Below are 27,699 nucleotides of genomic sequence, written 5' to 3' on the forward strand. Positions count from 1 at the left end.
GCAGAATGCGATTTAAATGCAAGCATTGTTGGGGAGGATTTAAACTAATGTGGCAGGGGGGTGGGAACCAATGCAGGAAGTCGGAAGGTAGTAAAACAGGGACAGAAACAAAAGGCAGTAAGGGGGAAAGTGTAAGGCAGAGAAGCCATACTCAAAAATCAAAAAGGGCGACAGCACAAGGGACAATGACTGAGGGGAGCTCAGTGAAAAGGCCCAGTAATACTAAAAGGAATAAAACGGGAAGTAAAAACATAAATGGTAAGCAACGCGCCAGATTGTTACATGAAGATATGGGTTCAACGACGAGGAAAATTAGGAGAAAAGTGAAGAGGAAATATAACTTAGGAGAGTTTATTGATCGAGGTGTTAAGATTCAAAACAGAGGTATAAAAGCCAACATAAGTGTACTTTACCTGAATGTTCGTAGTATTCGGAATAAGGTAAATGAGTTGATGGCGCAAATCACCGTGAATGACTATGATTTAGTGGCCATTACTGAAACATGGTTAAAGGATGGGCATGACTGGGAGTTAAATATCCACGGGTATCAAACTATTTGGAAGGACAGAGTGGATGGTAAGGGAGGTGGTGTAGCTTTGTTATTTAAGGATGACATCCGGGCAATAGTTAGGGATGATATCAGTGCTATGGAGGATAAGGTTGAATCCATTTGGGTGGAAATCAGGAATAGTAAGGCGAAAAAATCACTGATAGGAGTAGTCTATAGGCCACCAATTAGTAACATTATGGTGGGGCAGGCAAATAAATAACTGATGCATGTAGAAATGGTACAGCAGTTATCATGGGGGGGCTTTAATCTACATGTCGATTGGTTTAACCAGGTCATTCAAGGCAGCCTTGAGGAGGAGTTTATAGAATGTATCCGCGATAGTTTCCGAGAACAGTATGTAATGGAACCTACGAGGGAACAAGCGGTCCTAGATCTGGTCCTGTGTAATGAGACAGGATTGATTAATGATCTCATAGTTAGGGATCCTCTCGGAAGGAGCAATCACAATATGGTGGAATTTAAAATACAGATGGAGGGTGAGAAGGTAAAATCAAACACTAGTGTATTGTGCTTAAACAGGTTACAATGGGATGAGGGAAGAGCTAGCTAAGGTAGACTGGGAGCAAAGACTTTATGCTGAAACAGTTGAGGAACAGTGGAGAACCTTCCAAGCGATTTTTCACAGGGCTCAGCAAAAGATATATACCAACAAAAAGGAAAGACGGTAGAAAGAGGGAAATCAACCGTGGATATCTAAGGAAATAAGGGAGAGTATCAAATTGAAGGAAAAAGCATACAAAGTGGCAAAGATTAGTGGGAGATTAGAGGACTGGGAAATCTTTAGGGGGCAACAGAAAGCTACTAAAAAAGCTATAAAGAAGAGTAAGATAGATTATGAGAGTAAACTTGCTCAGAATATAAAAACAGATAGTAAAAGTTTCTACAAATATATAAAACAAAAAAGAGTGGCTAAGGTAAATATTGGTCCTTTAGAGAAGATGAGAAGGGAGATTTAATAATGGGAGATGAGGAAATGGCTGAGGAACTGAACAGGTTTTTTGGGTCGGTCTTCACAGTGGAAGACACAAATAACATGCCAGCGACTGATAGAAATGAGGCTATGACAGGTGAGGACCTTGAGATGATTGTTATCACTAAGGAGGTAGTGATAGGCAAGATAATGGGGCTAAAGGTAGACAAGTCTCCTGGCCCTGATGGAATACATCCCAGAGTGCTAAAAGAGATGGCAAGGGAAATTGCAAATGCACTAGTGATAATTTACCAAAATTCACTAGACTCTGGGGTTGTCCCGGCTGATTGGAAATTAGCAAACGTCACACCACTGTTTAAAAAAGGAGGTAGGCAGAAAGCGTGTAATTATAGGCCAGTGAGCTTAACTTCGGTAGTAGGGAAGATGCTGGAATCTATCATCAAAGAAGAAATAGCAAGGCATCTGGATGGAAATTGTCCCATTGGACAGACGCAGCATGGGTTCATAAAGGGAAGGTCGTGCCCAACTAATTTAGTGGAATTTTTTGAGGACGTTACCAGATCGGTAGATAATGGGGAGCCAATGGATGTGGTATATCTGGATTTCCAGAAAGCCTTTGACAAGGTGCCACACAAAAGGTTGCTGCATAAGATGAAGATGCATGGCATTAAGGGTAAAGTAGTAGCATGGATAGAGGATTGGTTAATTAATAAAAAGCAAAGAGTGGGGATTAATGGAGGTTTCTCTGGTTGGCAATCAGTAGCTAGTGGTGTCCCTCAGGGTTCAGTGTTGGGCCCACAATTGTTCACAATTTACATAGATCATTTGGAGTTGGGGACCAAGTGCAATAGAACATAGAACATTACAGCGTAGTACAGGCCCTTCGGCCCTCGATGTTGCGCCGACCTGTGAAACCACTCTGAAGCCCATCTACGCTATTCCCTTAACATCCATATGTTTATCCAATGACCATTTAAATGCCCTTAATGTTGGCGAGTCCACTACTGTTGTAGGCAGGGCATTCCACACCCGTACTACTCTGAGTAAAGAACCTACCTCTGACATTTGTCCTATATCTATCTCCCCTCAATTTAAAGCTATGTCCCCTCGTGCTAGACATCTCCATCCGAGGAAAAGGGCTCTCACTGTCCACCCCATCTAATCCTCTGATCATCCTGTATGCCTCAATTAAGTCACCTCTTAACCTTCTTCTCTCTGACGAAAACAGCCTCAAGTCCCTCAGCCTTCCCTCATAAGATCTTCCCTCCATACCAGGCAACATCCTGGTAAATCTCCTCTGCACCCTTTCCAATGCTTCCACATCCTTCCTATAATGCGGTGACCAGAATTGCACGCAATACTCCAAATGCGGCCGCACCAGAGCTTTGTACAGCTGCAACATGACCTCATGGCTCCGAAACTTAATCCCTCTCCCAAAAGCTAACACACCGTACGCCTTCTTAACAACCCTCTCAACCTGGGTGGCAACTTTCAGGGATCTATGGACATGGACACAGAGATCTCTCTGCTCCTCCACACTACCAAGAATCTTACCATTAGCCCAGTACTCTGTCTTCTCTTATTCCTTCCAAAATGAATCACCTCACACTTTTCTGCATTAAACTCCATTTGCCACCTCTCAGCCCAGCTCTGCAGCTTATCTATGTCCCTCTGTAACTTGTAACATCCTTCTGCACTGTCCACAACTCCACCGACTTTAGTGTCATCTGCAAATTTACTCACCCATCCTTCTACGCCCTCCTCTAGGTCATTTATAAAAATGACAAACAGCAGTGGCCCCAAAACAGATCCTTGTGGTACCCCACTAGTAACTGGACTCCAGGCTGAACATTTTCCAATGTATCCAAGTTTGCAGACGACACTAAGATGAGTGGTAAAGCAAAAAGTGCAGAGGATACCGGAAGTCTGCAGAGGGATTTGGATAGGTTAAGTGAATGGGCTAGGGACTGGCAGATGGAATACAATGTTGACAAATGTGAGGTTATCCATTTTGGTAGGAATAACAGCAAAAGGGATTATTATTTAAATGATAAAATATTAAAACATGCTGCTGTGCAGAGACCTGGGTGTGCTCGTGCATGAATCACAAAAAGTTGGTTTACAGGTGCAACAGGTGATTAAGAAGTCAAATGGAATTTTATCATTCATTGCTAGAGGGATGGAGTTTAAGACTAGGGAGGTTATGCTGCAATTCTATAAGGGGTTAGTGAGGCCACACCTGGAGTATTGTGTTCAGTTTTGGTCTCCTTACCTGAGAAAGGACATAGTGGTGCTGGAGGGTGTGCAGAGGAGATTCACTAGATTAATCCCAGAGCTGAAGGGGTTGGATTACGAGGAGAGGTTAAGTAGACTGGGATTGTACTCGTTGGAATTTAGAAGGATGAGGGGGGATCTTATAGAAACATATAAAATTATGAAGGGAATAGATAGGATAGATGCGGGCAGGTTGTTTCCACTGGCGGGTGAAAGCAGAACTGCGGGTGAAAGCAGAACTAGGGGACATAGCCTCAAAATAAGGGGAAGTAGATTTAGGACCGAGTTTAGGAGGAACTTCTTCACCCAAAGGGTCGTGAATCTATGGAATTCCTTGCCCAGTGAAGCAGTTGAGGCTCCTTCATTAAATGTTTTTAAGATAAGGATAGATAGTTTATTGAAGAATATAGAGATTAAGGGTTGTGTTCGGGCCGGAAAGTGGAGCTGAGTCCACAAAAGATCAGCCGTGATCTCATTGAATGGTGGAGCAGGCTCGAGGGGCCATATGGCCTATTCCTGCTCCTAGTTCTTAAACTCGGGGGAGCAACCCGCGGGTGGGTCACGGGCGGATGTCGGGAGGGTCGCGGAGCCGTCCGTCGTGGTGCTCCCGATCGCGCACATCCGCGCGCAAAAGCCAGCTTTTAATAACGCCGGCTGCAAGCGGCCTTCAAAATGGCCACGAACATGTAAAAGAAATGCGGCCGCAGTGCATGCGTGCCAGATCTTCGGTGCGCATGCGCAAAACTATGCGCATGAGCACCAGTGATCGGGCACGCATGCGCAGTGGGCCACTTTTTAATTGTTTTAAACAGTCGCAGCTATTTTTGTACAAGTTCGGGGGGTTTTACTCATTTTATTTTATTCATTTTATTTTTTTTGCAAGTTCGGGGTGGGGGGTCTATTTGATAACATTTTACAGGGAAAAAAAATGTAGAACTTTGGACAGATGGAGACTCCATACTTTCCGACACTGGAAGGCTTCGCCTTCATCCAACAGGTTCCATTGGAAGAGCGTGTACGAGGGCCAAAGAGACCCAAAACCCTTTTCCTCCATTTTTGTCAGCAGCAAACAATGCAAGAGAAAATGGTGGCGGGCATGGGTCGCGTAGGTCGCCCGGCGTGGGCCGCGCAGGTCGGCCAGCGTGGGCCGCGAAGTTTGGGCGGTTGGTAAAAATGGGTCCCCAGAAAAAAAGTTTGAAGAACACGGATTTAAATGCACCCCTCTGGTGCTACTATCCTGTCTGCTCATTCTGCTGAGTGCTACCTGTGTCCTTCGAATGTTCCGAGCTCTGGTCATCTGGCCGCCCCTCTGGACACCCTAATACACCAGCTGTTTCATCAAGAGGTTGGGCGTGACCAAGCTCAAGCAGGGGCCCACCATGTGTTGGCACTCCTCAGAAGTACTGTACCACAGCAGAACTCACCCCAACCAGAGGACACCTGCACCACAGCCTTTGGAAGCCTCTTGATTCTTTGCCCTTCTCAGGGCAGAGGTCTCACCAGGGACGCCCAACCCTCCAGATCACCAGCTGTCTCCTCCTGGTGAGGCTGACAGCGCTGACTGCCTCTGCCACCACCTCCCAGGTGCTGCTCAGGATGTTTGAGTCTGCAGCCCACCCTGGGGAAGAGGGTGTCTGTCTTCACTGGCATGGAGCTGTGGCCTACCTCGGACTCCCAAATTTAAGGGGCAGATCTTTAGTGAGCCATCAATGTGTGTGTGGTAAGTGGAGGGCTTAAAAACAGCTTCAGCTGTCGGGCTCTTTGGGCGCTAATGTGGGTTACAAAGCCCGCTGGGCTGGGGATTGCTCACAATTCGCACCAGCAGAGTGCTGCGTATTTGCATATATTGATTCACTTAGGGAATAGTGCCCTCAACAGAAGTCCGAATCACACGTTATTCAGTCCCGGTGGGGAACACAGTCTCCCAAGCGGAGAATTCTGGCCCAAAACTGCAAACAGTACTCCAGATCCGGTCCAACTAAAACCATGTACAATTGCAGCAAGGCTTCTTTAAAGCAATAGGATTGGAGTACAAGAATAAAGGTCAATATGCCTTTGCCTTGCATGCTAACCTTTGGCGTTTCTTGTACATGCACACCCCAGTCTAAAATATTCTGTTTTTTTTATTTTTATGACCAAAGTGAATAACTTTACATTTGCCTAAATTCTACTCTAATTTGCCATTTTGTTGCTCACTTACCTAACCTATCTATATCTCTTTGCAGCCTCTCCATGTCCTATCCAGAGCTTGTCTTTCCATGTAGTTTGGTATCAGCAGCAAAGTTAGATACATTACTCTTCAGCTAGGTCATTAATATAGAATATATATGGCTGAGGCCCCAGCACCAATCCTTGCAGCACTCGCTATTCACTGCCTGCCAACTTGTAAAAGCATCATTTATGCCCATTCTCTGCTTTCAATCTATTTATCAATACTCTATCTATGCTAATAGATTACCCCCAACTCTATGAGCCCTTATTTGGCCTATTAACCTTTTGTGAGGCACCTTATTGAATGCATTTTGTAAAACTACATCTACTGGTTCCTCTTATCTACCTCACTGGTCACATCCTCAAAAAACTCTAATAAATTGGTCAAACAGGATTACCCTTCATAAACTTTTTCTAATCATTCTATGCTTTTCTATGTGAATTGTTAAGACTTCCTGAATAATAAATGCCAACAAGTATTGTTCGCTATCTGGCTTCTAGACCATTGTTTCTCTCGCCTTTCTTCAAAGTGTAACATTTGCCAACTTGCAATCTAGTGATACTATTCCTGAATCTAAGAAATTTTAGAAAATCATCGCTAGAATATCCACTAACCTCTGAAGCTTTCTCTTTTAGAACCCCATGGTGTAGGCCATGAGGTAACAGGGATTTGTTGGATTTTATTTTATTTTTGCATTAATGGGAAGTGCTGGGCACACCAGGGGCATGTTGGGGCTGGTTCAGCATAGGGCTAAATAGCTGGCTTTGAAAGCAGACCAAGGCTGGCCAGCAGCGTGGTTTCAATTCCCGTACCAACCTTCCCGAACAGGCACCGGAATGTGGCAACGAGGGGCTTTTCACAGTAACTTCATTGAAGCCTACTGGTGACAATAAGCGATTTTCATTTTCATTTTTTTCATTTCATGGTGGCACAGTGGCTGCTTTCAGAGGGTTGGGGCAGACTTGGTGGGCCAAATGGCCTCCTTCTGCACTGTAGGTATTCGATGAAAGAAATTTCTCCTCAATTTGGTCCTAAGTGGCTTCCCCTTATTTAGAATTATACCCCTAGCTCTAGACTCCCCACCCCCCTCCCCAGCCAAGGGAAACATCTTGCCTGCATCAGCCTTGTCTATAACTTTAAGTATTTTGTAGTTTTCAATGAGATCACCTCACATTATTCAAAACACTGGAAATTAAAGGCCCAATTCCTAATCTCTCTTCATAAAACAGTCCCACCGTCCCCAGAACATGCCAGGTGAAACCTTCGTTGCACTCCCTGCAGCACGGTAGCACAGTGGTTAGCACTGTTGCTTCACAGCTCCAGGGTCCCAGGTTCGATTCCCGGCTTGGGTCACTGTCTGTGTCTCTCCTGACTCTGGATGCCTGTGTCTGCATAGGTTTCCTCCGGCTGCTCCGGTTTCCTCCCACAGGTCCCGAAAGATGTGCTATTAGGTAAATTGGATATTCTGAATTCTCCCTCCGTGCACCCGAACAGGCGACGGAATGTGGCGACTAGGGGCTTTTCAATAACTTCATTGCAGTGTTAATGTAAGCCTACTTGTGACAATAAAGATTATTAATTATGACAGTAATATTCTTCCTGAGGTGAGGGGACCATAACGGCACACAGTACTCCAGTTGCGACACAGCCAAGCTTCCATACAATTGAAGCAACACTTCGCTACTCCTGTATCAAGCCTCTTTAGTCTTTCCTGAACATTGCAACCAGAGTTATGATATTATAATTTTAAATCTTTGTGGAACCTTCTCTAGTGCCTCTATGTGCTTTTTGCAATATTGAGGCTAGAACTGTGAACAGTATGCACTTTTATCAAGGTCCTAAACAAGTTTAACAATATTTTTGCTTCTCAATTCTATTCCTCTAAAAACTGAATCCCAGTGTTTTGTTTGTCTTTTTTTGTACATTGCATCAGAAATAACCTGACTAGCTAGAGTGGACAAGCTCAGAATGGAGGCTTTTAAAATGATAAATGAACAATCTAGCAGGTTTAAAATTATAAAAGATACATGGAAATGTCCATTGCCATAGTACTGATAACAAAGAGTGTATCTTAATAAAAAATGAACTTTAGCTTTTGGCACGCTTTTGTATCATTAGCTTTATTGAAAACAATTCACTGATAACATTTGGGGATTATTTTAAAGGCTTCCTGGCTTTGAGCATTCATGTTAAACAGATAAAAACAAAGCTTTGAATGTAGCTTTAGGTTGGAAGGACTGGTTACTATTTTTCACAGTTTATAGAACTTGGTTGCAGAGTAAGAAATGACAATTAAACATAGACAGTAAAGCACTAACATTTTGCAATGCTCACATCTGCGATTCGGCCCTGTAATAATTAAGTTACCAACAGATGCGTTTGACACTCACAAGTGTCCAGACATTTCCAAGAATAGTAATAGAGAACAAACTTGTTGGGAGTGTTAAGCCTCTCTTCACTTTTGCTCACTTGTTCTTAAACTCAAAGTGCCTGTTGAGTGACCTCTTACTGCAGCCAAATCAGACTGTGTTAACGCACATCACCAAACCATTAACTGAAACACTCGTCCTTGCCCTCTTGAATGTTCTTACCTTCCTCCCGCACACACTTCAGCTCTACGCGGATTTTCTGCAGTGCATCTTCCAGTTCCATGTTTCGACATCTCTCCTTATCCAATGCTATCTTCAGGTCATTGTACTGCATGGGAATCTGGATAGGAAGAGAAGGGTCCTCACGCCGGCGCCCAAACAAACTCTGTATACAAGGAATCATAATCAAACTACCTGTTCAGCAAGAAATCACCATGTGAATGTGCCTAGGGGTGAGGAACAGTGCAATGCTGACAATATAGAAATCTGGAAGCAGCAGTAAGGAAGGCATAGTCCTCAGCTGAATTACTAATACTGACATCACTAGCAGCATTAATGTTAATTTTAACATTTTATTCCACAAAATGCTTGTCCTTTTAAGTTGAATCAAAAGAAATACATACAGAATACGAGCACCATCCTTCCCCGAATAGGAGAAATGAGTACGTCTCATTCTCTTTTTTTAAATATAAATTTAGAGTACCCAATTATTTTTTTCCAATGAAGGGGCAATTTAGCGTGGCCAATCCACCTACCCTACACATCTTTGGGTTGTGGGGGTGAAACCCACGCAGACATGGGGAGAATGTGCAAACTCCACACGGACAGTGACCCAGAGCCAGGATTGAACTTGGGACCTCGGCGCCGTGAGGCAGCAGTGCTAACCCACTGTGCCACCGTGCTGCCCGTCTCATTCTCATCAACAACTGATAAACAGTGCATCTTAATCACCGAGTGGGTTTATTAGTGGAGTGAACGCTCTCCCACAACATGTCCTAAGATAAGAAAGAATACCCAATTATTTTTCTTACAAGAAGAGCACAATTACATCAATTGATAGAAAGAAAGGGAGAAGGTTAATTAAGTTTTGTGCTTAATGAGGCTTATGGCTAATGATAGAGACAGGCTAAAAGAGCTACAGACTGGCTAAACATATTGGGATTAATGTGCAAGTTTCTAAAATCTCCTATTTCCAAGGTATAAGAATACACTATAAAACAAAGCTCCAGCTTCAAATTTTGATATCAGTGGTATACAATTGTGTGGATGCAGGCAATCTGCTCCACAGCGTCATGCAGATAGGTCTGGGATGTGAACTTCTTTCAGGAGTAAACCACTCAATTGCTTGACCAAATGTGATGTGCCGACCAGTTTCCAATATATAAAGAGGATTAAATTTGGTGTATGAAATTGAGAGTCATATTTGTTATGTCACAGACCTTTTGCCGGTCAGAGCTAGCAAAATACTACAAGCACCCTTTAAAAAATTGAATTTTCATAACTCTATTAATTTGTTGATGTTTTAGAATTATCCATCCATTTGATTGCACCACTTTGAGGATCTTGTCAGTTGGCTGTACGACTGCATCGGGATGCAGAGCAAGGCCATCAGGGAGGGTTCAATTCCCATACCGGCTGAGGTTATTCATGAAGGCCCCGCCTTCTCAACCTTGCCCCTCGCCTGAGATGTCGTGATCCTCAGGTTAGAATCATCACCAGCCAGCTCTGCCCCTCGAAGGGGAAAGAAGCCTATGGTCATCTGGGACTATGGCAACTTTACTTTATTGTGAGAAAGATATTAGTCTCTCAGGAAAATGCTGTGTGCCCGCATCCCAATCACAGGGCAGTTCAATGAGATCACACATTGCACTCACTTTCCATGTTCAAAAACATCCCGTTCTGTTAACCTGCGCCTGCAATAAATCCAAATTTGGCCTAGTTAGTTTCAGTGCCCTTAGATTTCAGCAGGTATCAGCTCAAGCAAGAGCAAAGTTGGTGTCCAGGTCAGTAAGCATTCAAGGGTAGTACATGATCAAGGTTAGGACAACAAAGTCCAGTAGCCTGCTCAAGAAATTTCAAACAGTCATAATTGTACGGGTATTAGGTGAATGGAATTACAATCATCTTCAGTTTGTATTCACATTTAACTACCTTCTTCTTTTTAATTGGTGGGTCCATCTTTGATTGTAGGAAATCAATCAGTTTGGACTGTTGAGTGATCGTACCCTCCAGCTTCACTCTGTCATGGGAGAATACCATCTGTTGCAAGAGCAAGAGAGAAACAAAACTTTGGACATTGATTCAGGGATTCTGTTTCAATCGCTCCGACAAGTACGGCCCCCCAATCACTGGCCAATTCAGTGAGAAAAATTAGTTGTTTCTGTTTTTCCCCATGTTAGAAACTGGGCCATTCCATTCACTTTCAAACAGATTACATTCAGATCTTCTGATTGAATGTCGTAACTGCTTTCACATGTACACACACACACATTCTTTCAATTGCAAAATCGCACTTAACATAATAATAATCTTTATTATTGTCACAAGTATGCTGACATTAACACTGCAATGAAGTTACTGTGAAAATCCCATAGCTGCCACATTCTGCCGTCCGTTCAGGTATGCTGAGGGAGAATTCAGAATGTCCAATTCACCTAACAAGCACATCTTTCGCAATTGAAAGATGTAGGAAACCGTAGCATCCGAGGAAACCATTTTAAAAAAATAAATGAAGAGTACTCAATTCATATTTTCCAATTAAGGGGCAATTTTAGTGTGGCCAATCCACCTACCCTGCACATGTGGTGCAACTGTTACTTGCCATTCTTCAATCCAAGCCTGAATATTGCCCTGTCTTGCTGCATATGGACACAGACCTCTTCACTATCTGAGTTGCGAATGGTGCTGAACATTGTGCAGTCTTCAGTGAACATCTGCCCTTCTGACTTTGTGATGGAGGGAAGGTCATTGACGAGGCAGCTAAAGATAGTTGGGAATAGAACACTACCCGAGGAACTCCTGCAGTGATGTCTTGGGACTGAGATGATTGAACATCAACAATCACAACCGTTTCCTTTGTGCTAGGTATGACTCCAACCAGTGGATAGTTTTCTCCCAGATTCACATTGACTCCAGTTTTACTAGGGCTCCTTGATGCCACACTAGATCAAATGTTGCCTTGATGTCAGGGGCAGTCACTCATACATAATGGGCAGCAGGGGTTGCCTGCACTCAAACTGTAGCGCAGCTAGCTCCTGGTCAGTGAAAGTGGAGAGTGTCTCCAGTCCCCTCTGACAAGTGGAGTCCCTTCTCCCAGTATTGCCTCCTCAGGGCAGCACGGTAGCATGGTGGTTAGCATAAATGCTTCACAGCTCCAGGGTCCCAGGTTCGATTCCCGGCTGGGTCACTGTCTGTGCGGAGTCTGCACGTCCTCCCCGTGTGTGCGTGGGTTTCCTCCGGGTGCTCCGGTTTCCTCCCACAGTCCAAAGATGTGCGGGTTAGGTGGATTGGCCATGATAAATTGCCCGTAGTGTCCTAAAAAGTAAGGTTAAGGGGGGGGTTGTTGGGTTACGGGTATAGGGTGGATACGTGGGTTTGAGTAGGGTGATCATGGCTCGGCACAACATCAAGGGCCGAAGGGCCTGTTCTGTGCTGTACTGTTCTATGTTCTATGTTCTATGTTCTATGTCAGCCCTCACAATCTTTTTTGTCAGACATGCCCACAGGCGCGCACCCCACCTGCCTCAGCGTCAATGGGGCCTGGCTGAAATGCTCCAGCGCTATCTCGGACTGACCTAAATGTCCGGGAAGATCGTTGAAGCCATCTCCCTGCCCTACCTGCAGCACCAGCAGTGACTACCATTCCTGCTTAACACTGTCAGCATACAGTGCTGCTGGGCTCCATATGGCCAGATGGTCTGAGGTGGGACGTTCTCCTGGAGATGGATGGAAGGCACATATTATTCTAATTAAAGGGCCTTTGCTCAAAAATGTAAAGCAGGGCAAGCTGGTGAGGTGGAGGCAGACTCATCTCCAAAGTTTACACCGGGGTGTGGGGATTCTTCCCTCAACATAAAATCCACCCCATAGTCTCTGAATCGGGCAGGAAATCAGGGGCAGGAGGACACTAGTCGATTTTGTGAAACCTGAAATACCTGTTTTGGCCAAAAGCAGCGGTGAGTAAAGCATAATTAAATACAGCTTTTAGTTTATTTTTTCACTAAAATTAGCAGAGGCAAACGTGAAATCTCATGCAAAGGACAATAGACCATTTTCAGTTATTTCCATTTCAACTGACGCACGCTATCAAGTACAAGGTTCAGACAGTCATATTTATCTTAATGACTGGACATTGGGTGTTAACCTTCCCAGGGATTCTAAAAGTAGTCGAAAGAACACATTTCTGTGCTTTCTCTACTTACTGGTCAAAGCTGCTCGTTCCTTTCAGAAATGGTTGTATAGGTTCTACATTTGTTTTTATTGTTTTTACATGCTGTCTGTCACCACATAGCAGCATCAAAGTGATCATATTTTTTATTGCATTTAACTCTCACCTGCATATTTGCAATCTGGTACTCCAAATCACTCTGCTCTGTCTTTAACAGGTCAGCCTGATCCAAGGCTTCCTGCAATCCTTGAGTGAGACGGAAGATGTGTGTTTTGTGCATATCTAGCTGCTGCTGCAGTTTTGTTTGCTGAATAAAGTGAACAACCACAAGGTTCAGAACATGGCATGAATGCATAGAATTGGACAGAAAGAGTATCATTCACTAACCGCAAGATCGCATTCACAGTGTTAACAAACACTGCAACTGGCAAAGCTACACAAAAGTGTTCAGTTTCTGCTCAGTAACGGATCCAGCAAGCCAAAAGCCAGGCAAACTTTTCCCATATTCCATGAACCATGATTAACAGAAGCGAAAACCTTGGTTTCACCTTGAAGTTTTAATACTGAGTCTTATTTCATGACTCCATCAATACTATTTCCATTGAACTATCAGACTCAATATAAACAGGACTAATACTAATACATATTTGATTCCCAACATCTAAATCAATCAAGAATTTTGCATAAGAAAATTGCTTTTATGGTGAAAGGAATAACCTCTGATATTTTCCCTACCTCCTCGATCAGTCTATGCTTTAGCTCTCGCTCTGTCTCTAGTTTCTGCTGAAGACCACGTGCATTCATTTCCAGCATGGTGTGCTTCTTCTCCAGGTCACTCAACTTTGAATGAAAATGAACCAAAAACAATTCTGATGGTTAATATATTGTGTTTTCAAGCAGTGATGAATTGTATTAGTATTATAATGCATCCAGTAAAGTCAGCAATTTTGTAATTCGAGCAAAACTATTACTTTAAAATAAGTACCAAATAAAGATCTAGCATTTATTTGCCACGCAGGCATTCTTTTTGGGTCAACAGCAATAGCGAGCTTGCATTGATCGTGCCCCTTCCATGAAACAAGTAGTCAGCATTATAATGTAGAGACCCATGGTTTGAGCAAAGGATGATGTTGGTACCTCTGCTTGACAGTGGTACTGACTGCTCATATGTTAGCTTAACAGAGCAGATGTCTTTATGTCACATGGGGCTCTGCCAAATTAAGGCAGCAACAACCTGGAATCGTTGCCTAACTGCCAAAGTGAAAGGTTTGTTATTGCAGTACGGCCATACATTGCCTGAAATTTGACCTCCACAGTTATGAATGCAAGGCTTTATAAGATGACTATTTTTTGGACTGTATTTCATTCAAGGAGAAATGAAAGTCATGTGATCTGCTTCAAATTGTGCCCAACAAGCCTGGGTGGCTTTGTAACCATGGTGGCAGGGGACCCAGCTTGAAACTTACTGGGAGCAAGGTGCAAACATCACACCTGTAATCAAAGACAAGAGCAGCTGGGTTAAGCAGAAGCAGATCCACGAGTTCTTGGACAGAAAGGAGAGAGAAATAGAGAGAGAGAGAGAGAGAGAGAGAGAGAGAGATGTCTCCCAGACAAAGGCTGCAGTTGGTACAGTCAGCAGAGAGAAGGCTGCTGGTTGCCTGTGAGATACCAGGCAGAACGCAGGAGAGAGGATGGTTTCTGGCCAAATCTAAAGATTCTGCATGATTTGCCCTGATTAGGTCCAGAGGAGAAATTGGCAAATTGGACCTTACTGCTGGTAGTTTGTTCAGGAATTCTCCAAAAACTGAGGCAACCTGGAATCGTTGCCTAACTGCCAAAGTGAAAGGTTTGTTATTGCAGTACGGCCATACATTGCCTGAAATTTGACCTCCACAGTTATGAATGCAAGGCTTTATAAGATGACTATTTTTTGGACTGTATTTCATTCAAGGAGAAATGAAAGTCATGTGATCTGCTTCAAATTGTGCCCAACAAGCCTGGGTGGCTTTGTAACCATGGTGGCAGGGGACCCAGCTTGAAACTTACTGGGAGCAAGGTGCAAACATCACACCTGTAATCAAAGACAAGAGCAGCTGGGTTAAGCAGAAGCAGATCCACGAGTTCTTGGACAGAAAGGAGAGAGAAATAGAGAGAGAGAGAGAGAGAGAGATGTCTCCCAGACAAAGGCTGCAGTTGGTACAGTCAGCAGAGAGAAGGCTGCTGGTTGCCTGTGAGATACCAGGCAGAACGCAGGAGAGAGGATGGTTTCTGGCCAAATCTAAAGATTCTGCATGATTTGCCCTGATTAGGTCCAGAGGAGAAATTGGCAAATTGGACCTTACTGCTGGTAGTTTGTTCAGGAATTCTCCAAAAACTGAGGCAAACTCCTTTTGATGCTCAAGAGACCTTACAGCTCATGGAAACAGGGCAATGTGGGCCTACTGCAAGCTGGGAGTGACTGGGGAATGTTTCTCATTAAGGCTGTCATCAAGCAGAGAGTGCGCCGTAATACGTGCGAATGAAGTGTGGAGTGATCAGTTATGTTAAAACATCAGAAAGAGGACTTCCGGTGGCGACTATGAAGGAGTAAGTCGCACATTTGGTGGCTCCCACTCGGGTCGGACTTTTGGACCTTATCCCCTGATTTTCTACCGGACTTGAACTGTAAAACTGAAGACAGAGGCAATTGTGTACTGAATTCCCACATCGGTGCATGGAGAGGAGGACTACAAGTGCTCGTAAAGGCAGAAACAGAAAGACAAAGAAGGGTTGGGCTGAAGCTGCAGCGGGAGACAGCATGGCGGAGGACCAGACCTGTGGTTTGACAACTCAGCGGTCAATGGAGCAACTGATGCAAGTTATTCAGGAAGGCTTTGCTAAGCAGAAACGGGACTGCTTGGACCTGATAAAAGAGTCGATTGAGCGGCTGGAGATTAGATTGGACGCCCAAGATCGGGCGATCCAGAAGGTGGAGAAAGCACTGACTGAGCAGGAGTAACATCAAACTGCGGTGGAGTTGGAGGTGGGGATGCTGAGAGACCAGCAGAAGAAGCTCCTGGAGAAGGTGGAGGACCTGGAGAATAGGTCCCACCGGCAGAACTTGAGAATCGTTGGGCTCCCAGAGGGGTCGGAAGGAGCGGACGCTGGGGCATACATCGCAGATATGTTTGAGAAGCTGCTGGGGGATGGGACATTCTCTCAACCCTTGGAGGTGGACAGTGCTCCCAGAGCACTCGGGAGGAAGCTGCGAACGGGAGACCCCCTCCCCACCTCCCCCTGAGGGCAATGGTGGTGAGATTCCACAGGTACTTGGATAAGGAGCGCATTCTACAATGGGCCAAGCAGACACGGAGCTGCAAATGGGACAACAGTATCCTGCGGGTCTACTAAGACCGGAGTGTGGAGGTGGCCAGGAGAAGAGCAGGCTTCAACCAAATCAGGTCGATCCTTTTTAAGAAAAAGGTGAAGTTCGGACTGTTGTATCCGGCCCGTCTCTGGGTCACGTACGAGGAACAGCACTTTTATTTTGAGTCGCCTGAGGACGCGCTGGACTTTGTAAAAAGGAAAGGACTGGTGGTGGACTGAGAACTTTTGAACTTTGCTGCAACGTTCATGTTTTTTTTCTTTTAGTTCCTCTGCGCTTAAGAAAAGTTTCTCGTTTTTTGTTTTGTGGAAGCTGTAGGTAATGCCTTCTGTATTGATTTGGGACCAGTGGCAGAGCCGAGTGAGTTAAGGTTTGTATTTGCACTGTCGGGGGATGGAGGTGTGCTTGTTTCGATTTTTGGTGTTTTTCTGTCAGGCAATTGTGTGGGGATTGTTTGATGTTGGAGTATGTTTGTATGAACGGGGGGGGGGGGGGGGGGGGGGGGGGGGGGGGGACAATCGGTGGGAGACTATCCGGTGCCAGGGATGGGGGCCACCAAGCTAGCTGGGCGGGCTAGCTCACGGAAGTGCAGTGGGGGGTGAGCATATGTTCGGTTTATCAAAAGGGTTGGGTTACAGAGTGTTATTACTGTTTGGGGGGGGGGGGGGGATGTTCTGCTGACGAGGGCGAGACTTGGGCTAAGGGACAGAGAGGAGGTTGGGAGCGGAGGCTGCCTAGGGGAGGGCCAGTGGAGGCGCGGAGCATGGGCTGGAGGCGGGCCCAAAAAATGGGATGGCTGATCGGCGAAGGGGGATGGGCAATGAGCCCTCCAACTAGGCTGATCACCTGGAATGTTCGAGGGTTAAATGGGCCAGTCAAGAGGGCACATGTGTTCGCGCATCTTAGGGGACTGAAGGCAGACGTGGTAATGTTGCAGTAGACGCACCTTAGAGTAACTGACCAGATTAGATTGAGGAAATGCTGGGTCAGTCAGGTCTTTCACTCGGGACTGGATTCAAAGACTAGAGGGGTCGCGATCCTGATCCATAAGCGGGTGGTCTTTGAGGCGCCTAGAATAGTTTCGGATATGGGAGGTCGGTACGTTATGGTCAGTGGGAAACTGGAGGGGGTGTTGGTGGTATTAGTAGATGTGTATGCGCCAAATTGGGATGATGTGGAGTTTATAAAGAGGATGCTGTGGAAGATACCGGACCTGGACTCGCACAGGTTGGGAATGGGAGGGGACTTCAACACAGTTATTGACCCTGGCTTGGACCGGTCAAGCTCGAAAACGGGCAGGGTGCCAGCAAAGGAACTAAAAGGGTTCATGGAGCAGATGGGGGGTGGGGGAGTCCATGGAGATTTGGGCGGCCGAGGGTGAAGGAGTTCTCCTTCTACTCACATGTGCATAAAGTGTACTCCCGGATCGATTTCTTCATTTTGAGCAGGGCCTTACTGGCAGGGGTGGCGGACACGGGGTGCTCGGCGATCACAATCTCAGACCATGCTCCGCACTGGGTTGACCTGCAGGTCAGTAAAGACAGTAACCAGCGCCCACACTGGAGGTTAGATGTGGGACTTTTGGCTGACGAAGGGGTGTGCGAGCGGCTGAGGAAATGTATTCAGAACTACCTGCAGGTCAATGACACGGAGGAAATTTCAGGAGCAAAGGTCTGGGAAGCACTGAAGGCAGTGGTCAGAGGGGAGCTGATCTTCATACGGGCCCATAGGGAGAAGGTGGACAGTGCAGAGCTGGACCGACTGGTTAAGGAGATACTACAGATCAATAGGAGGTATGCGGAGACCCCAGAGGCAGGGCTTTTAAGGGAACGGCGGAGGCTACAGGCGGAGTTCCGCTTGTTAACCACAGGCAGGGTGATGGAGCAGCTGAGAAAGGTGAGGGGAGCGATCTGAGTATGGAGAGAATGCCAGCAGAATGCTTGCACAGCAGCTTAGAAAGAGGGAAAAGCCAGGGAGATAGGGGAAGTAAATGACGAAGATGGCAACCTGGTTGGAGATTCAGCAGGGGTGAATAAAGCATTTAGGAATTTCTACAGTAGGCTGTATGGGTCGGAACCCCCCACGGGGCCGGGGGGGGGGGGGGGGGGGGGGGGGGGGCCTGAATTTCCCAAAGGTGGACGGGGAGCTGGTAGAAGGGCTGGGGGCCTCGATCGGGTTGGAAAAGATAGTGGAGGGTCTGAAGGCCATGCAGGCGGGTAAAGCCCCGGGGTCAGACGGGTACCCAGTGGAGTTTCATAAAAATTCTCTGGGATATTGGAACCGGTGTTGATGAGGATGTTCAGTGACGTAAGGGAAAGAGGGGTGCTGCCCCCGACGATGTCACAGGCCACGATTTTGCTGATTCTGAAACGGGACAAGAACCCGGAGCTGTGTTGGTCCTATAGGCCGATATCCCTGTTGAATGTGGACGCCAAACTGCTGGCCAAAATTTTGTCCTCCAGGATTGAGGATTGTGTTCCGGATGTTATTGGGATTATCTGTGGAAGGTACTGGGACGGTTTGGATTTGGACAGGGCTTTATTGACTGGGTCAGGTTGCTGTATCAGGCTCCTGTGGCAAGTGTACGGACGAATAGGACAACATCGGACTATTTTAGACTGCACCGGCGGACGAGACAGGGATGCCCCCTCTCCCACTGCTGTTCACACTAGCTATAGAGACATTGGCAATTCGGGGAGGGGGGGGGGGGGGGGAAGAGAGCACAAAGTCTCGCTTCATCAGACGACCTGTTTCTGTATGTATCCGACCCAATTGAGGGTTGGAAGAAATCATGAGGATTCTCGGGGAATTGGCCGGTTTTTCAGGGTATAAAAGCTAAATATGGGGAAAAGTGAGATATTTGCGGTCCAAGCGAGGGGACAGTAGAGGCGATTGGGGGAGCTGCCGCTTAGATTAGTAGGGGAAGCTTTAGGTACCTAGGTATTCAAGTGGCGCGGGAATGGGACCGGCTGCATAAATTAAATCTGGCCCGACTAGTGGACCAAATGAAGGACGATTTTCGGAGATGGGATGCGCTCCCGTCGTCATTCGCTGGGAGGGTGCAGACAGCGAAGGTGAAGGTCCTCCCGAGATTCTTGTTCGTGTTTCAATGTCTCCCCATCTTTATTCCGCGGTCTTTATTTTAAACGGGTCAACAAAGTGATCACTGTCTTTGTTCGGGCGGGCAAGACCCCGCGAGTAAGGAAGGTAATGCTTGAGCTGGGTCGGGGAGAGGACAGGTTGCGCTGCCAAATTTTAGTGACTATTACTGGGCGGCGAATATAGCCATGATCAGGAAGTGGGTGGTGCGGGAGGGGTCGGCATGGGAGCGTATGGAGGTGGCTTCATGCAAGGCCACCAGTTTGGGGGCGTTGGTAACTGCACCTCTGCCGTTCCCGCCGGCTCGGTACTCCACCAGCCCCATGGTGGTGGCGGCCCTGAGAGTCTGGGGGCAATGGAGGAGACATGTGGGAGCATCGGTCTGGTCCCCAATCTGTAATAATCACCATTTGCCCAGGGAAGTATTGATGGGGGGTTCCAGATATGGCGGAGAGCAGGGATTGAGAGGATGGGGGACATGTTTATCGAGGGGAGTTCTCCGAGTATGAGGGAGCTGGAGGAGAATTTGGGTTGGCGAGGGAAACAAATTCAGGTATCTACAGATGCGGGACTTCCTACGTAAACAGGTGTCAATCTTCCCACTCCTACCGCTAAGGGGGATTCAGGACAGGGTAGTTTCCAGACGGTGGGTAGGAGAAGGGAGCATCTCTGACATTTACAAGGAACTTGTGGGGTCGGAGGAGACGCAGACCGAGGAGCTGAAGCGCAAGTGTGGGAAGGAGCTGAGAGGAGAAATAGAGGATGGTCTATGGGCGGACGCGTTGAGTAGAGTCAAAGCGTCCGCAACATGTGCCAGGCTCCGCCTGATACAATTTAAGGTCGTTCACCAGGCTCACATGACATTGGCCCGGATGAGCAGATTCTTTGGGGTGGAAGACAGATGTGCAAAATGTGCAGGAAGACCAGCGAACCATGTCCACATGTTCTGGGCATGTCCGAAGCTTAGGGAATTTTGGCAGGGATTTGCAGATGTCATATCCACGGTGTTAAAAACAAGGGTGGCGATTTTCAGGGTTTCGGAAGACCCGGAAATCCAGGAGAAGAAAGAGGCAGACGTTCTGGCCTTTGCTTCCCTGGTAGCCTGGAGCCGGATAATATTAGCTTGGAGGGACTCAAAGCCATCAAAGTCAGAGACCTGGCTATTGGACATGGCTAGCTTTCCCTGTTTGGAGAAAATAAAGTTTGCCTCGAGAGGTCACTGTTAGGGTTCACCCAGAGGTGGCAACCGTTCGTCGACTTCTTCGTGGAAAATTAATCGTCAGCAGAAGGAGGGGGGGGGGGGTTTAGTTTAGCTTAGAGTAGGGGGTTAATAAAGGTGGGACCTGTAAGGGTGGGAAACGACTTTTGCACTATGTTTATAGTTTCATGTACATTGTTTATTGTGTTGTTGTTATAATACCAAAAAATATCACAATAAAATGTTTATTAAAAAATACATCAGAAAGAGTTATCTTTTTCGTAGTTCAGAGTACTATTTGCCTACTAAGTAATGTTTATTCAATGTTGCTTTTAGTTTGTTCGATACAGGAGAAGTCTCAAAACCTGAAATCATTGTCTTGAAATACAGTCTAAGGAGATAACTTTACCACAAAGAAGAAAGGAGCACAGAATTGGTTACTTTCCTTTGGCAAGACATTTCCAGATTGGTTCTCATGCTACCCAAAATTGCATCTGTCATTAAAATATTCCGAACCACTGTAGGGAAGAGTTCCTCTGGTTAGGAAAGCCATCTGAGGGGACAATTCAAATAGCTGCCAACAAATATGAAGTTCGGAATTCTGGTGCCAACAGAGAGGCTTTCCACCTGCGCGAAAATGCTGGGCAGTGGCCCAAATTGACACGTCTGCTCCAGAACCCGCCATTTTTACAGCTCATTGGAATTTTCAAAGAACTGTCCAAACCTGTCAAAGTTGTCAAGGAATTTAACACTGGGTTTAGATTTTTTTTAAAGTGTGGCGTTTGAAAAAATTCTGTATGTTGAAATAAGCCCAAGGGGTTCGTTATAAGATTGTGCTACATGATTGATGTTACAACCTAATATTCAGAGAGGGATGCCTATTAAGTGAGCAGTTTGATTGACAGCTGCACGTGGTCATAGATTATAAATCTTTGTTTTTCATAGGATTAGTTGAAGGATTCTAAGAAATAAGGACTTTTATGAAATGCTGCTTTTGTTTTTAGAATTATACAGAACTCTCATGCCACTCGCTGGCATAGCAGTTAATTCTCTCGCGCCCCATCTCTGAAAAAAAAATGATGCTAAGGAGTCAGGGACCAGGACTAGGTAGAGATAAAGGCTACAGATATTGTCCTCCCCTATAACATTCCTGAATCTAGAGTGTACTAATGTGACTTCAAGTCAGTATGGTAGGGACTTCCGGTGACGGGAGTATGCCACACACTGGAGGGCTTCCGCTCAGGAATAGAAATTTCGGGATTTTAACGCCTGGTCCCAGGGGCAACGGAGGCTGAAAAAGCTGTAAGAAGGCACAGGGAAGAGAAATGTCCAAGCTTCGGAAAAAAACGGCCGTGAAAAGGGGGGTTAATGAAAGTCCGCCAGTGAGCGGAAAAGTCAGCGCAGGAACTGTAAGGAAAGCAGAGGCTGGAGCACCAGGGGAGGCCGCATCGCTCACTGCAGAAGAAATGACCAAAGTGATGGTTGTGGAACTTGAAAAAAACAGTTCACAAAACACATGGAGGCGATGAGGAAGGAGCTGGGGGCGGTATTGAAAGTGCTGGTGGAGGAGGTGATTGCCCCGGTGAGGGCGGCGGTATCAAGCGCAGCAGCAGAGGTGCGGGAGCAAGGTGAGGCACTGAAGGAAGTGGAAGAGGTATTATCGCAGCACAGTGATCAACTCACCTCGATGGGGAAGGAGTTGCAGAAGGTGACAGAGACCAACAAGGGTCTGCGAGCCAAAATGGATGACCTGGAAAACAAATCCAGGTGGCAGAATCTGAGGATCATAGGTCTGCCCGAAGGGGTGGAAGGCCTGAGGCCGACGGAGTATTTTGCCAGGATGTTGGCGGAGCTATTGGGGGAGGGGGATGATCCCTTTCCGATATGAACTGGATCGGGCTCATCGGTCACGGAGGCCTATACCAAGTAGAAAAATGAGTGAGCCGCCAAGAGTAGTAACTGTGTGTTTCCGTAGGTACACAGTGAAGGAGAAGGTCCTGTGCTGAGCAAAGCAGAAGCAGGTGGTGCAATGGGCTGGAGCTGGTATAATCATATACCAGGACTTTAGTATACCAGGAGCTGGCAAGGAGGAGGGCTGCCTTAAGCTGTGTGAAAAGGCACTGTACAACAGCAAGGTGCAGTGCAGCATAGTATATCCAGCTAAATTGAGGGTGACCTACAAATCAAGGGACTTGTATTTTGGGATGGCGGAAGCAGCGGAGGAGTTTGCAAAGGCAGAAGGACTGTGGAAGAATTGAGAAATGGGACTGAGAGCAGTTCATGTACCGATGTAGCCTCATGTAACTTTATTTTTTCACTGCGTGGTGGCGTATGTACTAAATGAGTCAACGCTGTTCTGAACGCTGGAGGTGACCATCCAAACATCCTGTAGCCATTTCCAGAAGATTCTGAACAAGTGATTGACATTGCGTAAGCTACCAGTCCCTGGAAAGAAAATACATTTATGAATGCTCAGAGACAGATGACAGACCTGGTCAGGCAGCCACCTTCTTCAGATGGCAGATGCACCAGGAAAGGACGGCGAAGATGGGAGAAACACTTCCACAAGGAAGCAGAATGCTGCGATCACAGTTTACTGAGAGCAACACGCCAACCGTCCACTTCTCCTCTGCGGTCAGTGAACGACTCAACTATCATGGCTTGTACATTTTTCTTGTCTGTTTAGTTAACATATTATTGTCTATATATATAGTTAATATATCTAAATTGTTAATTCTTAATAAAGTGCCTTAAAATTACTTTTGAATATTTGACTGCCCACCGTAGATATCTGGGGCTACCGAAGCCAAAATATTCCAAATCTCAATGTATTTAATGTTTTTTTTTAAATCAATCAAACTAACTTTTTTTAAAAAGAAGTGACAATAGGCACATTATTTTGTATCAGCATGGCTCCTGAGGTTTGCCCATAGTGGATACTCGGTGAGTTGGCACAGAGGGGCAAGGGAAAAGGGTGGCGAGTGGGAGAGCATGGGTTGTATGAGGAGTCATGAGGAGTGGGTGGAGGGACATGAGGTAGCATAGGAGGTATGAGGGGCCATGGGGTAGGTAAAGGGTGATCGGGAGGCATGAGGTGGCATAAGTTGACGCGGATAGGAAATAGGGAGTGTGCCTGTGTGCGCACGGGGTGGGGGGGGGGGGGGGGGGGGGGGGGGATGATTTTTGATTTGATTTATTGTCCCACGTACTGAAGTATCGTGAAAAGTATTTTTCTGCGGCCAAGGACCGTACATAGTACATACATAGTAGACACAAGAATAATCAACAGAGAACATTGACAAATGGCACATCGACAAAACAGTGATTGGTTACAGTGCGGAACAAGGGGTCAAACAAAGCAAGTAAGAAAGGCCATAGAAATTGGGGGCTTTGTTTTGTAGAATTTATTTTTTAAATGATCGAAATAAAATGTTGGTGCATGGTGCAGCATCGTGTAATAGTGGTTAGCACTGCTGCCTCACAGCACCAGGGACCCGGGTTTGATTCTGACCTCGGGTGATTGTCTGTGTGGAACATAGAACATACAGTGCAGAGGGAGGCCATTCGGCCCATCGGGGCTGCACCGACCCATTTAAGCCCTCACTTCCACCCTATCACCGTAACCCAATAATCCTCCTAACCTTTTTGGTCACTAAGGGAACTTTAGCAAGGCCAATCCACCTAACCTGCGCATCTTTGGACTGTGGGAGGAAACCGGAGCACCCGGAAGAAACCCACGCAGACACAGGGAGAACGTGCAGACTCCACACAGACAGTGGCCCAGTGGGAAATTGAATCGGGGACCCTGGCACTGTGAAGCCACAGTGCTATCCACTTGTGCTACCGTGCTGCCCACAGGCAGAGTTTGCACATTCTTCCTGTGCTTGCGTGGCTTTCCTCAAGGTTCTCCGGTTTCCTCCCACATCCAAAGATGTGCAGGTTAGGCGGATTGGCCATGCTAAAGTGTCCAAAGGTTAGGTGGGGTTACGGATGGGGCGGGGGATTGGCCTAGGTAGAATGCTCTTCGGAGGGTTGGTGCAAACTTGATGGGCCAAATGGTCTCCTTCGTCACTATAGAGATTCTATGATTATACAGCACAGAAACAGGCAATGTCAATCTATGCAAGAGTTAATGATCACGTCCGCTGTCTCTTCCTGTTTTATAGATATGTTTTTATGCTGTTCATTCTCAAAAACAGACCCAATAATGGTGTCAATTCTGCAGTAATGCCATTCAATATCATAAGCCATTTAATAGTTTATTACTCAAATCACTAATCTGTTCGAATTTCTAACAATAATAAGACTTTCAATAAAGACCATGCTGGATTGTTCAATCTACTTACAAGCTGCATTCCTGTATTTTGTTACGTTACCATTGTTAAGAAGTACACAAACTATCTTTTGTTCCCAATGTTAGATGTTGCATTGGCAGATCATCTGACTAGTGAAAATGCGGAACTTCTTTCAGTGGTCCGAAATAATGTACATTAAAACCAGCAACATTAATGATTTTACTAATAGAAGCACAGTGTGCAACTTTAATCATCACAACACATTTAAATCTTGTGTACTCCACAAGGTGGAGCATGTTCATCGACTTCTTTAAGGGGCATTGACATTTCAGGTAGGGGGGGGGGGGGGGGGGGAAAGAGTTCTTTGTGTTCTGTTAGGTTGGGGGGGCTAAGTGTAAAAAGAGGGTGTGGACGGGTGGTACGGGGGAATAGTGTTAACTGTGTACGGTTTACTGTTGTCTTGTTGTTTGCTTGTTTCTGTTCTGTAAATGCACTGTATTTGAAAATACTTCCAATACATTTTTTTTTAAAAAGATCTAGTGAAAAAAAAACTGGGGCGAATGTGCAAGTAGAATATAGAACTAAATTAGAGGTCTCCCAAACTAATGGAACATCATATTTGAGTACACAATTCATTTTTAATATACTTTAATATACTTTCTTCAGGCTGTTTTCCAATTTCAGGAAGTGCTAGAATTTCTGGCAGAGCCATTTATACAAAAACAGAATGCAACATACTAATATACTGAGTCAGTAACCAGGTGATGCTTCAATTCTGGAACATGACAGATCAATTTTTCTGTTTCCTTTGACAAAGTGATACTTTACATCATACCATGGAACAGCACCTCTACTGCACAGCCAGATAACCATGAACGCATCTTTGGTAAAAGGTTACTGGGCGAGATCACCATTGGGCGACTCGTTCTCTCGGTCCTCAGTACAATCACTCTGGTCTTGCGGTAGCGCAAGGAACAACGTTTGGGAGCAATTCACCCCCCTTGCTATAAAAATGTGTTTACAGCAGGAGCTCCCAGGATTCCGTTCCAAATCCTACTATTGGGCCGCATTTTGAGGGGTGGCTGAGACAGAGGTCCGGCAGCTGCCACGCAAGTTGCACCCTCCCCCACTACCCGGGAATTTCCAGGTCACCCACCAATGATAGCTTCCAAGCAGGAGTGGACAGATGGGGAGAGTTCCTGATATTTGGGTCAGGGGGGTCTTTTAAAAAATTAATTTTAAGGGATGTGGACACTGTGGTTAGGCCAGCATTTATTCCCATCCTAGTTGCCTTTCGAAGGAAGTGGTGAGTTGCCTTCTGAACCATAGAGACCCCGAGGTATAGGTACACTCAGTGCTGTTAGGGAGGGAGTTCCAGGATGTTGCGGACAGTGCAGGAACATCAATATCTTTCCAAGTCAGGGTGATGAGTGACTTGGAGGGGAACCTCCAGGTGGTGAACCTGGTGAGTTACGGTTAGTGCATCTTGTAGATGGTGCACACGGCTGCCACAGTTTGGCAGTGGTGGAGGAATCAAGCGGCTGCTTTGTCCTGGATGATAGAACATAGAACACTACAGCGCAGTACGGGCCCTTCGGCCCTCGATGTTGCGCGACCTGTGAAACCATCTGAAGCCTATCTGACCTACACTATTCCATTTTTCATCCATATGTCTATCCAGTGACCACTTAAATGCCTTAAAGTTGGCGAGTCTACTACTGTTGCAGGCAGGGCGTTCCACACCCCTACTACTCTCTGAGTAAAGAAACTGCCTCTGACATCTGTCCTATATCTACCACCCCTCAATTTAAGCTATGTCCCCCTCGTGTGGTCATCACCATCGAGGAAAAGACTCTCACTGTCCACCCTATCTAACCCTCTGACTATCTTATATGTCTCTATTAAGTCACCTCTCAGCCTTCTCCTCTCTAACGAAAACAACTTCAAGTCCCTGAGCCTTTCCGTAAGACCTTCCCTCCATACCAGGCAACATCCTAGTAAATCTCCTCTGAACCCTTTCCAAAGCTTCCACATCCTTCCTATAATGTGGTGACCAGAACTGCACGCAGTACTCCAGGTGCGGCCGCACCAGAGTTATGTACAGCTGCAGCATGACCTTGTGGCTCCGAAACTCAATCCCCCTGCTGATAAAGGCTAGCACACCATATGCCTTAACAGCCCTATTAACCTGGGTGGCAACTTTCAGGGATTTATGTACCTGGATGGCGAGATCTCTCTGTTCATCTACCTACCAAGAATCTTGCCATTAGCCCAGTACTCTGCATTCCTGTTACTCCTTCCAAAGTGAACCACCTCACACTTTTCCGCATTAAACTCCATCTGCCACCTCTCAGCCCAGCTCTGCAGCTTATCTATGTCCCTCTGTATCCTATAACATCCTTCAGCACTATCCACAACTCCACCGACCTTCGTGTCATCTGCAAATTTACTAACCATCCTTCTACACCCTCTTCCAGGTCATTTATAAAAATGACAAACAGCAGTGGCCCCAAAACAGATCCTTGCGGTACACCACTAGTAACTGAACTCCAGGATGAACATTTGCCATCAACCACCACCCTCTGTCTTCTTTCAGCTAGCCAATTACTGATCCAAACCGCTAAATCACCTTCAATCCCATACTTCCTTATTTTCTGCAATAGCCTACCGTGGGGAACCTTATCAAACGCCTTACTGAAATCCATATACACCACATTAACCACTTTACCCTGATCCACCTATTTGGTCACCTTCTCAAAAAACTCAATAAGGTTTGTGAGGCATGACCTACCCTTCACAAAACCGTGTTGACTATCGCTAATCAACTTGTTCTTTTCAAGATGATTATAAACCCTATCTCTTATAACCTTTTCCAACATTTTATCCACAACCGAAGTAAGGCTCACAGGTCTATAATTACCAGGGTTGTCTCTACTCCCCTTCTTGAACAAGGGGACAACATTTGCTATCCTCCAGTCTTCCGGCACTATTCCTGTCGA

At 46.0% G+C, this 27,699-nt stretch overlaps 1 protein-coding gene across 4 annotated transcripts in view; it reads right to left on the bottom strand.

Annotated features, from left to right (window-relative positions):
• cita (citron rho-interacting serine/threonine kinase a) overlaps nucleotides 1–27,699 on the bottom strand; it is a 278,500-nt gene that overhangs the window by 82,047 nt on the left and 168,754 nt on the right. For 3 of the 4 annotated variants that reach the window (XM_038792104.1, XM_038792084.1, XM_038792094.1), the window contains exons 29-32: nucleotides 13,480–13,584; nucleotides 12,911–13,051; nucleotides 10,509–10,616; nucleotides 8,580–8,742 (exon numbers count right to left, since the gene is read on the bottom strand). In XM_038792104.1, the coding sequence (XP_038648032.1) occupies nucleotides 8,580–8,742; nucleotides 10,509–10,616; nucleotides 12,911–13,051; nucleotides 13,480–13,584 (517 nt within the window). The remainder of the gene's footprint in view (nucleotides 1–8,579; nucleotides 8,743–10,508; nucleotides 10,617–12,910; nucleotides 13,052–13,479; nucleotides 13,585–27,699) is intronic. The other variant, XM_038792114.1, reaches the window with a different exon arrangement.

This window comes from Scyliorhinus canicula, chromosome 1 (genome assembly GCF_902713615.1).
Source record: "Scyliorhinus canicula chromosome 1, sScyCan1.1, whole genome shotgun sequence".
Classification (NCBI taxonomy): Eukaryota; Metazoa; Chordata; class Chondrichthyes; order Carcharhiniformes; family Scyliorhinidae; genus Scyliorhinus; species Scyliorhinus canicula.